At 46.9% G+C, this 17,965-nt stretch overlaps 1 protein-coding gene across 10 annotated transcripts in view; it reads right to left on the reverse strand.

Annotated features, from left to right (window-relative positions):
• TP63 (tumor protein p63) overlaps positions 1-17,965 on the reverse strand; it is a 147,365-nt gene that overhangs the window by 82,151 nt on the left and 47,249 nt on the right. The window contains exon 1 of one of the 10 annotated variants that reach the window (XM_007057826.4): positions 352-607. The exons of 8 other annotated variants lie outside the window; for them this stretch is intronic. In XM_007057826.4, the coding sequence (XP_007057888.1) occupies positions 352-393 (42 nt within the window). In that variant the 5' untranslated portion in view covers positions 394-607. Of the gene's footprint in view, positions 1-351; positions 608-17,965 lie in introns of those variants that run through there. One more of the 10 variants, XM_027820264.3, reaches the window with a different exon arrangement.

The following is a 17,965-nucleotide window of genomic DNA, read 5'->3' on the forward strand; positions in this document are numbered from 1 at the left end:
AGAAGAGTGAATAAGTCACAACTAAGTCAACACAGGCACTGTTCATACAGCCACATGAACACAAGTGTGTGTGTATTCAATACAGTAGGTCTACTGCTTCGCCTTACTTTGCCAGGAAAAGTTATTTTGCTTATAAGTAGTCCCCCACTGAACTGCAGGGTTTATTGTCCCAAATTTAAGCCTGGACAAACTTCATTTTCATTCCAGCGCCTAGCCTTGCAAGTCGCAAGCTTGCCATTCGCTAGAGAAAGAAGATTCAAAATCAAATACATGCTCCATAGCCAGCCCCGAGATCACCGTAGCGGCCAAGCGATAATACAAGTTTGCCAACAAACCCCCTAAAATCCTTACCTCACTATACTGGGACTGGGCATTGTTTTCCAGGTACAGCATGTTAGCAGTCAGATTCAGCAATGCCGCTGTCCTCTCTTCTGGCTCCAGGATTTTGACAAATACCCCCCACCCCCTATGAAACCCTAAAAATGTGATTCTACTTGGAAGATAACAGGACTCAGAGTGTGCCTCTCTGAATAATTTAAGTTTCCCTTATATACCCAACTATGAGCAAGGAGCAGGAGGTGGGGCTCTTTTGCTTTACCTGTCCAATCTGTCAAAGTGCCACCTGGAGTCCTCCACTCCAATGGAGAGAGGCCTCTCCCATCTCATTAAGTAGTTAGAATTCCTTATCACCAATCTCTAAAAAGGGAAGGGGGGTGGGGGGAAGAGAACAGGAGAGAGAAGAAAGGAAACTACAACTTTCTCCTGTCACTTTTATATGAAATTGGAAGCTCAAAGAAAGAAAAAAAAAAAAAACATGGGTGCGTTCAAGAGAAGCTTCTCAGAGCAGCTCTTTTCTTTACTGCTGAGATTTTCAGGGATTTCTTCTCAAACAGATTTCTTCACTCCTGCTCCCAAAACACTCGGGAGGTGCTCCAGATTTTCAGATCTCAAATAGTAACGCAGAGAAATGGCCAGGCCTGGGATCACGGTGTTAAAATCCATCCCCCCAGAAGTACTAAGAAACCTCACTGTGTGTGTTTATGTCTCTCTCTCTCTCTCACACACACAAATATGCAAACAGATAACCTAAAAGCATTTGCAGACAATAGAGTGGCAGCGTGCATGCCGTGCACCAACTAAATGCCAAAACCTGTCATCCCCTTATCTGCGATTGCTTTAGGTAACTCCTCTGTACCCTATATTCCCCCTTCCCCCCATCCATAAGTGTAATAGGCACTAAAAATACTCCAAAAACTCAAATGTAAAAAATGTTTAAAAGCAGCTAGTCCAAATGGTCTCCTGGCTCTGAGCACTGCCATGGGAGAATCCTAAAATCTGGCTACTCCGCAGCAGAAGCATATTGTTCAAATAATTTAAAGGACACCCAAAAGCAAGAAGGCACCTGGATGCTCTGTACAGCAGGATTTATTAAATATTTAAACACACAAATAGGAATTTACGGCCTGGCTTACGTGATCCTCACTCAGCCCTCCCAGGCCTGTCTGTGCCGGAGGGAGGAGAGAGGGACAGGAAGTTACCATGCTGCCACCTGGCTCAGAAAAAATAATAAAAAGGCAGACTACTGCCCTGACTTTGGAAGTAACAGGGGACCTACGGGAACAGCAGCCCCGCCGACTTGCACAGGCTGGTGGTTCCAGAGTTCCCCTTTGTGGATCTCAGCTGGGATTGCCAAATGCGCTCAGCCTTAGCTTGCCTTAATGGGAGCAGGGTTGTGCTCCACATCGGCCTTACTGAAAATGCCACTCTTTGAACACAGGGAGTCTGTCACACAGACATCTAGCCACGGCGTGAACAGACTGTGTGTGGGGAATACACGAAAGGAACCTCACTTGGCCTGCTTTTGAAAGAGCAGTTATAAAGGTGTGTCGGGGAGAAAATAAACACACTTTTTACAAGAGTCCAGATGAGACAGAACTGCTTGCCTTTGAAATATAATTACAGTGCTCCTGGATTTTTATGTCTAGGAGTCACTAATAGACCTACAGCCAACTGATGACTCTCTCCAGGCTGCGACTGCTCACACTGAAGTCAAACCTCATGCTTCAAGGCTCGAGAGAACAACCAGCAGGAGCGTATGTGAGGAGAGTAAGGGATTCCAAACAGGGCTGCAAGACTGGCTCCATGGTTTATGGAGAGATGGTATCCTTTGTCTGAAGTATCCGGTACTGTTCAGTAACAGATACAGGAGAGCTAACCATTAGGTAAGCACTGACTGCTTAAGTATTGTCTAGTGGTTGGTTTAGGAAACTGTTTCTATTCCCAACTCTGCCACTAATTCTGTGCATCTCCTTGGTAGAATCACCCAGCCTCACACACCTCATCAATTCCAATCATCGGGGGGGGGGGGGGGGAAAGAGGGAGGTGAGAGACACTGAAAAGTACTTCATTGCTTATATGAATATGGGTGCAAATGGGTCCCACACATACACCCCTTTGGAGATTAGCAGAATGTGATGTGTTCTCAGAACCTGGCAATAGTGAAGAGGAACAAAAGTCTTTCTTGGAAGAGAAAGTCCAGGAGTAACAGAGGGGTGCCGCAGTCAGCTCTGGATTTACCTAGAGGTAATATAAGGTATCCACAGCTGCCTACAATTCCTCTGGGCATATAAGATTAGCACAAATATATGGCGTTGGCTAGTCAGCACTGCATCCCCCACACCTGCACTGGCTCCGACAGCACTGGGGGAGAAGTCTTCTCTGCACAGCTGTCACAGAGGAACAGCTGGACGTACACCCCTCTCCGCTCTGCTTCTGGGGAAGGTAAAGTCAGCAGGTGACAAAGGCAGACACACACCACTGTGGCATGAGGCAAACCCGATGAGTCACATGGAATGCACAAGTATGACAGCGAGTCAGGGCCTCAAACTGTAACCACAGGACATACATGCTTAGCTACCTTGGGATAGAATGGCTGCAGTCAGAAAAGTGTTTCACACACAGCATTGTGGGGATGTCATGTTTATGGTTTCACTGCTTCAGATCAAATACGCTCAAGTTACAGGATGCTTCCCCCCCACACACACACTTTTTCCTTAAGCTGGCAGCTTGTACCCCTTTCCCCTGCCCCCAGGCAGGGGAAGATCAAGGCTTGATCTTTTTGCCTCTTATGTTATCATTAGAAATAAACCTCCTGAAATCTGAATCAAGTGGACCATTCTTATGACAATGCAGGAGACAGAATGGAATACAGTATAACCTCCTGTGTCCCCTGTTGGCTGTGCAGAACTAACCGGGGGGTTGTGGGGGAAAAGGGGGAGAGAGAGAGGAGATTTTGCCTCTAAAATGAGCTCTGATTAGATTCCCATACAGCAATATACTTAGCAGCCCCTTTGAAGAGAAGTGAATGCTACCGAGGTGCTTATCTACAGACCACAGCTTTCTAGAGGGATTTTCAAGGGGCGATGGTCTGTGTGTTAAGGTCAGAATATTCTTGTTCAATACTTTGGGTTTTTTGCTCCAGTTCATCTGTTCTTTGGAGGGGGGTGGGGAAACCCAAAGTGCCAAAGAGGCTGAGCTAAGCTTTCAGAAGTGATGTGATTTTAGCACTTCAGTTTGTGGATGTTCAACTTGACACCTTAAGTGAGCCCAATTCTCAAAACGTGCCAATCATCCACCCTCTGAAAGTCAGGACCCTATAAGGGGTCTCAGGCTGGGTATCGCAAAATTTTGGTGCAAAAACCTGCACTAGTCACTTTTGACAGTTCAGCTGGAATACTGACAGCATCATTCCTTGATCTTTCTAGAAAGCATCTGAAGCCATTTTACCTGGATGGACACGATACGCAGACTCAGAAGAGACCTTGATTTAACACATCATCCAAAGTACACTGCTTCTAGCTTTATAGCACACTGCACAGCTTCATTATTAAAGCCAGAGTCCTGGTACTGCATGTGAATGTATAACCTTCCGAAGCAAGCGTGACATCAGCCAAGTCAAACTCTTTATTCAAGTTCTCCTGTTTCCCCACTGTCCAGATAGCGTGGAGTGGATTATAAAACACGTTTGTTGTTGTTGTTGAAGAATCAGACTTCACTGTAGCATTATCCCTTCCTGAAGTCTAAAGTGATAGTGCTTTCAGCCACAACGGCAAGTGTCACAGACAAGTCTCAGAAGCCTGATGACAATACAATTAAATGATTAGGCAAGTTCTTGTTGCGGGGTGTGTTTGTGTGCGCCTATTAGGTGGTTCAGCATGAACTTCCTGCAGATCAAAGCAAAAACTACTCACATCTCCCCACTTAATTTCACAAACTAGCTTGTGGATAAGCCCTTCAGGAGAATGGTAAAACCAGCTCAGCTCAGCAGCATTTACATATGTAGGTTTAGATAAAAGGAAGGAAAAAAGAAACTACATTGGTTTGTTACCTCCTTTAGATAACCGCTGAATGCTTAAAATGAAACACCATTAAATAATTTGGGGGTGGAGGAACTAAAAAGTTATGAAATATTTTCACAGGTTTTCTTCCCCAGTGAAAATTTTCTTGTAAGTATGTACCTATCCTACTATACAAATGCAAACTGAGAAGTGAAACTTATTAGAAACAGAAGCAAAGCCAATCAATTTATTTTCATTGTTCAAGCCAAGTTGAAGAGCAAAAAGTAAAGAAACAGCATAAAGCATAAAAGAAATATCTCCATCTAAGGCAGTGGTTTTCAACCTTTTATCAGGTTTCAGAGTAGCAGTCATGTTAGTCTGTATCCGCACAAAAGAAAATGGAGTACTTGTGGCACCTTAGAGACTAACAAATTTATATGAGCATAAGCTTTCGTGAGCTACAACTCACTTCATCGGATGCATTCTCAGTTGTGGACCCCTAAAAAATTTCAAAAGAGATGCAGACCCCTTTGGAAATCTTAGGTATAGTCTGCAGACTTCCAGGGGTCTGTGGACCACCGGTTGAAAACCTCTGAGCTAAAGCAATATGAGTAACCCAAAGATTTTTTTTCTTTAAGTTGTGTTTTGTTTTTTTAAAAAAGACCTAATCAACTACAGAAAGATTACACCTTTGTGAGAAAGCACTTTACCCTCTAATGTTACCAGTAACATCTTCTGATCCTGCAACTTTTGGCGCACGAGTAGACTCTTTTCAGTAGGGCTACATACGTGGACAGGCTGCTGGGCCCACACAAGAAGCTGCAGGATCAGGACCTGCAATGGCTACAGTTCAAAAAGATTAGAGGAAGCCACTCTCCATTTTATTCCATTGGTGCACTTGACAGAACTTGGTGTACAGTCAGTTTCACCACAGTCAATTCTCCTTAAGCATGTGTCTCTTCCCCCACAGCATCAGGGGAGAGAACACAACTGGATGACAGGAGAATGGGGTTGTACGGACACAAGAATCGGCAGGGGGACTAAGGGGTTCGGGGTAGGTGTAAGAGGCAAGACTGCTTTTAAAGCAGTTTTGAAAACGGACTAGATTTCAAGCAAGCCGTACGTCCCCAAGTCTTTAAAATTCAAAAGTCAGAGCAATCCTTCCTCCCTTCACAAAATCTCAAACTGCACTTTGCTCGCAACCTGCAGCACACAATCACTTTTGCAAATTGCAGAGGAAAAATTGGTTTCAGAGCAGCAGCCGTGTTAGTCTGTATTCGCAAAAAGAAAGGGAGGACTTGTGGCACCTTAGAGACTAAGAAATTTGAGCATAAGCTTTGGTGAGCTACATCCGATGAAGTAAGCTGTAGCTCACGAAAGCTTATGCTCAAATAAAAGAGGAAAAATTGAGATTCACTGAAGGTAAAGCAGTTCTGCAACCGGTTTACACCCACAGGATCTCTCAGCTTTCCCTCCCCAAAGCAGTACGCTTTCCCCAATTGGCTGTCACAACAGGCCTGCCCTCTGACCATGGGTAAACATCTGCACACGCTGCCTATTTGAGCTGTTACAGTCTGGTATCTCCACAGAATGCCTCAAGGGCTAATTAGAGTGTTAATGGGATCGTGTTGGGAGATAACACTGCAGAGGGGAAAATTGTGAAACAAAACCAGTTCCTTCACAACAGATTTGCAATATTGGTTTAGGAAGGGTAGGCACAGCCCCTGAGGAGGCTGCTCTACAGCTGCTGAGCCCTTTTTAATAAGGAGCAAGACACTCCTCTTGAATGGCTCAATTACGCAGCCAAGATTACGCAAGGTCTTCATTCCTTTCCATTTCCCTGCACAATCAAAAAACCTCCAGCCCCTTTTCGGCAGTGACAAGGCTTGGAAGTGGAGCCTGCTCCCACTGGGAACACCACAGGGCCCATGATAGATAGGTATGGTTACTATTTAGTACTGAGTGACACAGGCTTATGTTACATACAGTACCTACAACTATGACTGTAATTGGCGTCCCTGGATAGTACCCAGAATTTAATCAACAGAAAGTGTTCCTTGTATTCTATTTCTGACATTCCTATTATTCCTTGATGTTTGTGCAAATAAATCAAAGCACTGCCATGCTAAATTCTTTTAAAGCAGTCTCTAAGTAGTGTATCATGACTGAAAGGATAGCAAGTCCTTGGTGAGAACAAAGATCTTTGCAAGCAAGCTGCCCAGAAAATTGTAGCAGGGTTTCATGGCACAGAAGCCACCACAAGTCTATGGAACTGTTAAAAAGGTTATGAGCGCTATGGTGTGGAAATAAAGCTTATTTTTTGCTGAAATAGGCTTTTGTGGCCCAACTGTCGAGCGATTCTGCAGGCAAAGCCTCCAAGACATCAGCAGCAGCTTTGCCACTGCAGTAATCATACTTGGCGCCTGGTCACCTCTTTCATCTGAAGATTTCAAAGTGCTCTGCAAACATTTAATGCATTAAGTATCCAGCCTTGCTGTAAGCTAGGCAATTATTTTGAGAATGGAAACAGAGAAGCTAACGGACTTGCCCAAGGTCACACATTAATTCTGTGGCTGATGAGCACCCAGGTCAACTGACTTCCCAGCCTGCACTAACCATTAAACCAGACTCCCCCTGCAGACATGGAATGACGTGTCAGGCCCTTTGGGAAAAGGGAAACAACCCTATCATTGCAAAGTTGCAAGGCTGAGATTTTCCCCATTCAAGCCACACCTCTCATGAGCAGTTATGCTGCGCCAGTCGCTCTCACAAGAGCCTCCCTGATGTACACAAAAGACTGCCGTAACAAATGGTACGGATATATGTCGTGGCATGAGATGCAGGTTCTTGCGGAGGATAAAAAAAGGATAATCTAAACAAAGGGGAAGAAGGAAGAGCAGAGAGTGGTGACGGATTAGAGAAAGTTCTTTGGTTTGGTTTTGTTTATTAAAAATAAAGAGTAACTGTTGACAAGGCCAGGTTCTCTCTTACATAAGCATCAGGGTGTCACTTATACAAGATAAGGGGAAGCCAGGACAGCGAGGGCGGGATAAATTACAGATTACTTACAGGAAATGCACAGCTGATATAAAAGTTCTGGCAATGGATTCGTTTTTAACCAGTGCCCCCTGGTTGGCCAACTTTCCGCAAACCAGTCATTTGTCAATCCGATACAAAGGAAGAGTCATCGGCTGCAATGATTTTAGTCTCTTTGGGTATGTCTACGCTGCAGCTGGGGAGCAGGTGGGTGGGTTTGTACTCAGCAGCTAACCCGAGCCCCGCCCAGGCACCCTGCCTACATGGCTATTTCTAGTGCGCTAGCTAGAGCGGAGCTAGCGCGTCTGTCTACCCACACGGGACGCATGCTCCCAGCTGCGGTATGCCCCTTTTCTCTTGAACCTGGCCCCGCTGAAGTCTATGGAGCTTTTCGTGCTTATTACACTCATTGGAACCATCTCACTGTTACCATGTGTTCTCCTCCTCCCCACCCCCCAAACCTGATTATCGTATCCACCGATTGTCTCCTGTTCTCTCCTTACATTGTAAAGTCTCAGCACAGCAAGGGGGCCCTGCCCAGAGCCACTCCAGGGGCTGTTGGAATACAAATAGCAAGAGAGGGCATCCAGGAAATGTATTTTATCACTATGGCTTCAGTCAGAGCATAAATATCCTAACTTAGCCTCACTTTGCAAATACTGGCCACTGGCCCACGCCCCCCTCGCCCACTCTCATGCGCTGTATTACCACAGTGCCCAGCCTAGGACCCCACCGTGCCAGACACTGTACAACCTCATCTCATCAGAGCAAGCGTCTGCCTTGGAGAACTTACAGCCACCGAAACAGATGAGCCAAAAGGAATGAGCAGGGACATGGGCACAAAGAGGAGAAGTGACTTGTCAATGGCCAACACAGCAGGTCAGCTGCAGAGATGGGAACAGGTCTCAATTCCCAGATCTGTGCTCTGTCCCCTGGATTACACTGACCTCTGTCTGTCCTTGAATCCTGTGCTCCTCAGTGCAGAGACCACGCCTTCAGCTCCATTAGGAAAACATCTAGGACACTGTAGGTACTATTATAAAATAATATTCAAAGTTCAATCCCTATTTTCAAATCTTTAACAGGAGGCCTTCCCAGGAGAAAATGCAAAAAAAAAAAAAAAATTCGCCTGGGTTTGGCCTTTCTCCCCATAATTAGGTTAATTTAACTAAGTCCAGTTTGTGACAATGTCCGTTTTCATTTTACTTTATTCCTTTAGTTTCATTCATCCCAGACATGCAAGATGAAGCTTTTGTTACCTTACCAGCATATAGCAAAACAGACGATGGTGTTCACATACTCCTCTTCTGCAATCCATATTTTAAAGCTCATGCGATTACATGCCCATCAATGGAAAATGCCTTTTCCTGCAGGCAGGTTTAGATTCACTGCAGGTGCTCAGAAACGAAGGAGTCCCTCAGAGCTGGTTGAATTAGTACAGGCCAGAATCGCTCCTTAATCTATTCCTGACACTGACTGACTTACCATCCCTGCCATTGTGATCTTAATTTGCTCCCTGGTTAATTTAAATGTTACCAAATTCACTGCTGTGCAGTAGTGGCAGGTGAAGCCTAGCAGTCTCCTTCTGAAATAGCGGAGAAAAGAACACAGCACTCAACACGCAGAACGGAACATGGACCGACCATGCAAGCAAACGGACGTTCAGATGAACTTTTGGGGGGTGGGGGGTGTAAGGTTCCATATAGAGAAAAAAACCTGCATTAGCACAGGGAGATGGACATTGGGCCAGGGGCCTATTTACAGTAAAGCCCAATATGTGGGGCCCTACCAAATTCACAGCCATGAAATGTCACACATCATGGACTGTGAAATCTGGTTCTGTGCGCGCTTTTACCCTATACTACACAGATTTCATGGGGGAGACCAGAGTTTCTCAAACTGGTGGTCCTGACCCAAAAAGAGGGTTGCGGGGGGGGGGGGGGGGGTTGTAAGGTTATATTAGTGGGGGTCGCAGTATTACCACCCTTACTTCTCCACTGCCTTCAGAGCTGGGTGGCCAGAGCGTGGCGGCTGCTGACCGAGGGCCCAGCTCTGCAGGCAGCAGCTCAGAAGTAAGGGTGGCAACACCGTACTGTGCCATCTTCCTTCTGCACTGCTGCTGGGGACGGCTCTGCCTTCAGAGCTGGGCTCCCGGCCAGCAGCCACCGCTCTCCAGCTGCCCGGCTCTGAAGGCAGCACCGCCCCCAGCAACAGCGCAGAAGGAAGGGTAGCAATGCCACAACCTTGTGACCCCACCCCACCCCCACAACTCCTTTTTGGGTCAGAAGCCCTACAATTACAACACCATAACATTTCAGATTTAAACAGCTGAAATAATGAAATTTACAATTTTTAAAATCCTATGAGCGTGAAATCAACCAAAATGGACTGTGAATTTGGTAGGGCCCTACCAATATGTGAGAGATGCTTGCCAGACACTCAAGGAGTCCCTGCACCCCAAGGATCTAACACTCAGGGCAGATGGAAGGGTACACAAAACAGAGATGAAAAGAACAATACAAGTGAATTAGATTCATGTCTGGCAGAATGGCTGGAGAGGGGTTTCCAAGAGATGCTTAAACGTAGGCAGGGAGGGTATCTTGCAGAAGAGTTCAGGGAGGTCAAGCCATGGACCGGGCACCGTGTGGAACGTGGTACAGGAACAAAGTTAGCGCAGCTGACAACTGGCAGAGCACAGATGACATGGAGCATGAGCTCTAGCGAATTAGGATTCTTGCAGTGCAGATACATTTCTCACTCCTGCCTCAACAACCTCAGGGGGCAGAAGAAAGAACCCAACAGTTCAAAACAGAGAGTCTCCATTAAAAAGTGGCAAGGAAAAACCTCGCCTAGCCCTGGGAGAAAGGAAACAGCAGCGTGCGGGGTAGGTTAGAGATCAGGACAACAATGAAATAGACTAAAGGGATAAAACACCAAATGCACCATGAACCCATGTCCTGGGCAAGGCTGGACGCCCTGTTTCTATTCCCTGACCCAAAGCTAGGAGCCTGGTCTCATGCTCTGGCCATACCAGGTCATGCCAATATAGCTTTTTGAACACAAACTCTGATTTGGGCAAGCGGGTTGCAAATTCTAATTCAAGGTTAGCGATGAGGAAACATCCTGCTCATCACCCCAGCCCCACATGAACTTACAAGGTAAGTATGAACTAATGAAAACAAACTATAAGAGAAACAGGATGGCTGCGGTCCACTTACATTTGTGTACTACGACACTTAGTGGTTTGTCTGAGCTTCAATTGCCCAAGGCCAAGTCAGGTATTTACTACTTAAGGGCTCTAACCCAGTTAAAATGTTTAAGAGAAATAAGAGGAACAATGTTTACAACTGGGAATGGATCCTACCAATCAGGACAGACAGCAGCACATTACGTTTCTTATAGGAACAGTATAAGCTTCCTCTTTGCAAGTTCCCAGACACTGGCAGCAAAAGCACCCCGAGCTCGTTGCTTACAGATCAATATCACTTTAGATTAATGTTCCTGGAGCCCTCTGAAGATGGTAAGTGTTATTGCTTCCTAACACATGCAGCATCACGGAAAATTTTGGAGATTACCCTGCTTGCTCCAGGAAGATCAGTTTTTTGGGAGGGTGGTTGCTGCTGTGGTGGTAGACTATTTGCGTAGACGCAGGATGTGAGGTTGCTTAGAACAGCAACTCCTATCAGTTCCGAGTCTCCGGAGAAGCTGAGCGAGGGCACTCGACTCATGCTTCCAACACTGCCCCCAGACTGGCGAAGCTAAATTACCTTGTCCAACCCATGTTCTGAACCCATCCTACTCAAAGAGGAGGTATGGGATTGCTTTGAATGCTGTGTTCCCACCATCTTCTCTCCCTTCTCTCTTTGATGTTTAATCCTACTTCATTTTATGAAACTGCATTAGACGCTCAGCTCCCCAGGGCAGCTACTTTAACTGGGTAAACCACGGTGAACACCTACGGTGCTCTTGGCTAACTGGAGTTAGTTTTATTTAGGATTGTTTGCACTCCAGAAGTGCACACAGTGTGCTAGGTGCAGTCAGGACGCACAAAGACAAGATTCAGAGTAACAGCCATGTTAGTCTGTATTCGTAAAAAGAAAAGGAGTACTTGTGGCACCTTAGAGACTAACCAGTTTATTTGAGCATGAGCTTTCGTGAAGTGAGCTGTAGCTCACGAAAGCTCATGCTCAAATAAACTGGTTAGTCTCTAAGGTGCCACAAGTACTCCTTTTCTTTTTACAAAGACAAGACAGTCCCTGTCCCAAGGAGCTTGCAAGGAATACTCTGTGGATCCATAAAGTCATCCAAAGGAAGCATGGTAGGAATTCCGTAGATCTGAACCCAGTACTATAATTTTAGGTCCATGTCAAATCCAAAGCCATTCAAGACTGAATAAAACTTTCAAGATATTGGTATTAAAAAAAGTAAGATTTCAGGAAAATGATAATATTTTTACACCTAAGGAGCACCCTTCATCTCCAAAGCTCTTTACAAACAGAAATGCAGATGACTTTGGGCAGCAGCCAGACAGCAATGAAAGGAAGGGAAACTTTGCAAACATATTTTAACAACAACAACAAAAGCGTCACTGAAGCTTTGGAGTCCATGCAAAGTGGAAAGAATCTTAGTACCCAATGTATCTGCCTCTGAAGGGGCTGAGTTGACCCTTTCTGGATTTGAACCTGTGACCCCATTTCAAACCTGGTGAGCAGAGTTTAGAGGTACATATGTTGCAGAAGATAAACATTCAGTAAGATTAAAATGCAAAGGCTGAATGGGAAGTGCTCACAAATACAGCTGAAAACAAGACAGGAGTTGCAGGGGAGGTCACAGGCACCAGAGATGAATAAAATAAGCGGAAAAGATTGCTCATTACAGAAATACTTTTGCATAATCTCAACCTTCACTAAACAAATGTATCTGCATGCAGAAGAATTAAAAACTTGGCAAGACTCAGAAACCCTTTCATGCATGAACACAGACAGCAGTGCAAATAAAAGTTTGCTCAAATGTCTGAACGGTCTGCAAGCTTCCCATCTAGCCTTCCGTGGTCAATCCCGGAATGTTTAGGGATGGAAAAAGAGGACCACACAAGCCATCCGGGTTCATCTACCCGTCATGCTGATCGCGCTACATAATGCTTCTCTCTTCCAGTGCCCTTTTGTGATGAAGCAGCTTCAATTGCTGCCCCTGGAAGCACACATCACATCTGAGTCAACTATTGCAATACAGACATGCCCCCTGGAGCCAATTGGTGTACGTCTTGTATTAGCCAGCTGCCCCTAGAATGCAGCTACCTCTTTGTATAGTCACTTCCCCTTTGCCCTTCAATCTCACACCTCTGTCAGCTGCCCTCCGTCTTCCACTTGCTAAAGTTCTTACCCTGCAAAGCACTTAAAGCATGTGCTTAACTTTCATTGAGGTCCCTGGGATTGTTCATGTGCTTAAAGTTAAGTATCTGTTGCCTCCTGAATCCTGCCCAACGTGTAGGGCAGAGACTGGCTTCTTTGTTACTTGTCTGTACAGCAAGTGACAAAAGGGGACTCAGGTCCTGGACTGTGGTTCCTATAGTGGAATATAAAAGGTACATTTTACCTTGCTTTGATCATCATCATATGGGCTTCTGCAGGCCATAAACTGATCAACAGCGGAGTTCAGAAATCAATCCAGGTGGGCTGCACCAGTAAGTCATACCAGTACCCCTCTGGCAGACCTAATTACTACAGGAGTTAGAAGTTAACACAAAACTCTCAGCTTTCAAGCTTCTTGGGTTCCTAATGCTGGGTGGCCAACCTGCGGCTCCTCAGACGTTAACATGCGGCTCCTTGTCTAGGCACCGACTCCGGGGCTGGAGCTACAGGCACCAACTTCCCAGTGGGCCGGGGGGTGCTCACTGCTCAAGCCCTGGCTCTGCTACAGGCCCTGCCCCCGCTCCACCCCTTCCCGCCCCCTCCCCGAGCCTGCCGTGCCCTCGCTCCTCCCCCCCCAGAGCCTCCTGCACGCCACGGAACAGCTGATCAGGAGGTGCGGGGAGGGAGGGGGAAGCACTGATCAGCGGGGCTGCCGGTGGGCAAGAGGCGCTGGGAATGGGGGGGCTGCTGACGTATTACTGTGGCTCTTTGGCCAGGTACATTGTTAAATTCTGGCTCCTTCTCCAGCTCAGGTTGGCCACCCCGTCCTAAGGGAACCTTCTAAACAAGAACTGATGAAACCCTGTTTCACTAGGAGGGTGGTGAAGCACTGGAATGGGTTCCCTAGGGAGGTGGTGGAATCTCCATCCTTAAGGTCAGGCTTGACAAAGCCCTGGCTGGGATGATTTAGTTGGGGTTCGTCCTGCTTTGAGCAGGGAGCTGGACTAGATGACCTCCTGAGGTCTCTTCCAGCCCTCATCTTCTACGATTCTATTGCTGGCTGAGAGAGTCTGCAGAGAGGGAAACAATCTCTAGGAGGGGCGGTTAACTGCTCTCATTGAGGTGAATGGGTGTTAACCCTGAAACCTAACAACTTAAAGATTCCCCCCATCCCTCTAACGGCTACAATCCTACTCATGCTGCATCCACAATCCCACATTGCACCTACAATTAGTTTGCTAACCAGTCTTCTGATTGCTCTTATACCAGTGATGCAGCATTGCAATTAGCCAGGAACACAGTCCATATGAACAGGTTGCAAGACAAGGGGAAGGGAAGATGCACAGGCCACTGTGTGAAGACCCTGGAACTGATGGCCTGTTATTATAGGGTAAATCCCAGGAGAGTTTTGCAGCAATTCTCTTTGGGCTTGTCTACTCAGCGAGTAACTGCGCAGCAAGCCAGGGTGCGAAAGAGCCCTGGAGCACAGTTTGCTACCCAAGAGCAAGCCGCAGTCTGTGACTTTCACTGTCCTGTAGCAACGTCCACATGGGATGTTGCTGTGCAGGAAGCCGACGCGCTGTGGATTCCCACCTTGGCTTGCCGCGCAGTTACTTGCTGCATAGACAAGCCCTTTGTTGCAGGTATGGCAGAATGTACAGTGCGAGCAAACCGTCAAGGACTACGCGATGCAAGGTACTGCAATTGCAAAAAAACTTCTCTGCTGATAACACGTGCACAAAGGCCCGGCAGAGAACATTCTGACAGCAGTCAAGCCTGGTTTCCACAGAGGCTGAAAGATGGATTTAAAAACAGGGATTTTTTTTTGAACCCGCTAAGAAAGCTCTGACCAAGGAGACTGCCGGTAGAAAGGCATTCTGCTGAACTGGTTCGGCAAGGGGCCCACGCAGGAGGAAGGCTAGCTTAGGGGCATGCAGGGAAGGTATGTGCACGGAGGGAGAGGGAGTCATAAACTCACCTTCCCCAGCTATATCACCTCAAACAGCACTCATGCGGCCAGTGGGTAGAGCTTATCAGGGCCCTCAGAAGAGACCCCCTGGCCAATTCCCAGTTCGAGGGCTATGGTGGAAACAGTAGTTTTTCCAGGTTAAGAGTGAGCTGTTTCAAAGAAAGATGACAAACTGGGTGCTAGACAGTTCTCTAGAGGAGTTCTTCAGAGAGAGACCGGTATTACCTGGATGGTGTACCAGCCGCTGGAGAGCTCCCAAATAGTCTAGGTCAGTGGTTCTCAACCTGGGGGTACACGGAGATCTTCCTGGGGGTACATCAACTCACTTAGATATTTGCCTAGTTTTACCAAAGCCTCCATAAAAAGCACTAGCAAAGTCAGGACAAACTAAAGTTTCATATAGACAACGACTTGTTTGTATGGCTCTGTAAACTAGATACTGAAACGCAAGTATAATATGTATATTCCAGTTGATGTATTTTATCATTACATGGTAAAACGGAGAAAGTCAGCCATTTGTCAGTAACAGCGTGCTGGGACACCTTTGCATTTTTAGGTCTGATTTTGTAAGCAAGTGGTTTTTAAGTGCGGTGAAACTTGGGGGTACTCAAGACAAATCAGCCTGCTGAAAGGGGTCCAGCAGTCTGGAAAGGTTGAGTGCCGCTGGTCTAGAGCGCCCATGATGCTGTAGCTCAGAAGCATTTGGTCATGTGGCTGTGTCTATCAATAAAGTTTCCTAGTTCCTTGCAATGGTGACAAATCAGAGCAAAAGGCCATTGATAGCACGCCACTGGCCAATTGACCGGAGAAGCAGCATTACATCCAAGAGACACCAACCTATGATCAGCACTCTCATGTCCCTGCCAGGTGCAGCCAGGGTGTGGGGCAGTTGTGATGAGGAGCCCAGCCCCTGCAGTGAGCAGCAGAGATCCCAGCTGGGCCTTCAGCACGAAGAGAGACAGGTCTCTAGCATGCGGGCTAGCGGAATGACCCTCTTAGCCGTGAGCAATAGATCGAGGCAGCCACTGACAGGAGATACCACCAGCACTCCTGCTACACAAGGTATGCCGTAACAATGCCAGAGCAGTTCTCATGGGCTTTGTCCAGATGAAACACAAGCTACAGCCTTTCCTCTCAGGGGAGGCTTTCGACCCAGGAGATGGAAGGAGGTCGTTGCTACAGCGTTCTGCTCTACAGGAAACATGCAGGCAACCCCCTAGCCAAAGCATCCTCCCTGCTTACCCATCCATGCTGAATGCCTGGCAGAGTGTGAATCCCCTGTCCACCCATCTCCGATCGCTCCTACCCTCTTGGGAAGTCAAGCTTTGGCTCCACTGTGTTACTTCCCAACCTAAGTGAGTTGTGGGTCTTAGAAACACAGGGGAAAGGAGGACATTCCCTTTGGGGCTTGTGAGGGACCCAGTCACAAGACAGAAGGGGGCGGAAGGGAAGGGATGCTACCTGAGTTATTTCACACCCAAACCCCTAAATCCTGCTCTGCTCCCCTCTCTGCCACCTCCAGCTCCCTTTCATCTGAGTAGAGCCCTGGTCACCAGCATCTCTGAAAAAAGCATGCCAAGAACAGGGCATTTCTACTGTAAAAATGGGGAAATGGGAGGTCTGGGTTCCACGGGAGAAGACGTTGCTTCCTTTTCAACCGGCTGCCACCGGGAACAGAGGACTTTTTCCCCCTTATCTCTCTCCATTTTCTGTTTCCCTACTAGATTACAAATGCAACCGACTGACATAAACCAACACAGGGCTTGCTCCCTGGTTTTCCATTCGCAGATGGGACACAAACACGTCCCAGCTGTGGGAAAGTCCAGGTCAGAATTTTTGCCCCCTCTATAATTCTGTTCTCTACAGATCTGCTTTGGTTCAGCCACAAGGTGCTGGGTTGGATGCAGGAATCGCTACGTGAAATTCTCTGGCTTATGTAATGCAGAAGGTCAGATCAGATGACCATAATAGTCTCTTCTGGCTTTAGCACCTAGGAATCCACATCCTCTGCCCAAACCATTCCCCGATGTGGCCCCCACGGGCAGGACTCGGTCTCGGGGGAGCTTGGTTGTGCCCAAGCAGAGGAGTTACTGCTGGTTTTGAAGCAGGACAGCAGGGAGGAGACTTAGCGTTCAAGCTCAGAAAGGTATGAAGAGTGGCATCTCGGCAGGACCAGCGCAGCCAGCCCCCTTCTCATCTAAATCCCGCCTTAAAACTCCGCATTTCTGGGATGCCCTGGCTATCGAAGGGACTTATTACGGTCCCATTGCCATATCACCCAAGTGCCTCACAATATTGAATGGATTTATCCTCATCACACCCTGTGTGCTAGGGAAGTGCGACAATCTCCATTTTACACTGCGGAGTTGAGGCCCAGAGAGAGTAAGCAACCTGCCCAGAGTCCCCCAGGAAGTCTACAGCACAGCAGGGAATTGAACCCAGGACTTCAGCCAGCACCCTAAACACTGAACCATCCTTCCTCTCTAGTGAAACTGTAAAAGTCGCTTATTTCTTTAGTAACTTCCCCACAAAGGTGGGCACACACCTATTCTGAGTAACCACATGATCGGATTACAATGCCCCTTACTCCGCCCCTCTCTGTTTAGCACCCGAACACCTTCTGCCATGTGCATACTTTACATGGGCAACTCTCTTAGGCAGGGCCTTGTATCTTTCTCCAAAGCCTCCAGCTCTGTTAAACTATGCTAATAGTCTTTGCCCATCTGCTGGGACACAGCGACAGCACAGAAAGCCCTGGGAGCAGTCAGCCTGCCTGCAGGTCTGTTTAGCGAACATGTCAAGACCAGAGGTGCCATTCGCCTTAAAACAATATCGAAGAGTAATAGTCCCATGCACTAGAGACAGACTACTTTAAAAACAGCAGAGCTCTGGGCAGTTATTGTACTGTATTCCCCCCGCCCCTTTTTGGGCTCAGGGGTTCCTATCCCTGGTTTAAAAACCCCACATTTAACCAATTGGACGGAAAGCCTTAGAGTAAAAGAATGAGATTTTTAATTATTGCAGCACCCCAGTGCCCTAGTGTTATGATGGTGCTTCTAATTTAGAATTCTAATTGGAGTAAAAACTAATAAGCTACATGGAAAAGACAGAAGGACAGAAGCCTCCTCTGAAGCTCACGGAAAGTCAATGGAAGATGTTGCCTTTGGATAAGCCCTTATCTATTTACTTTGCCCCAGTTTAAATCTCTTAGATGCAGCCAGAAAGCTGGCCTTTATCTTCCCATAAGACAATATATTAAAGATCGCTCTGTT

This window comes from Chelonia mydas, chromosome 9 (genome assembly GCF_015237465.2).
Source record: "Chelonia mydas isolate rCheMyd1 chromosome 9, rCheMyd1.pri.v2, whole genome shotgun sequence".
NCBI classification, from domain to species: Eukaryota; Metazoa; Chordata; order Testudines; family Cheloniidae; genus Chelonia; species Chelonia mydas.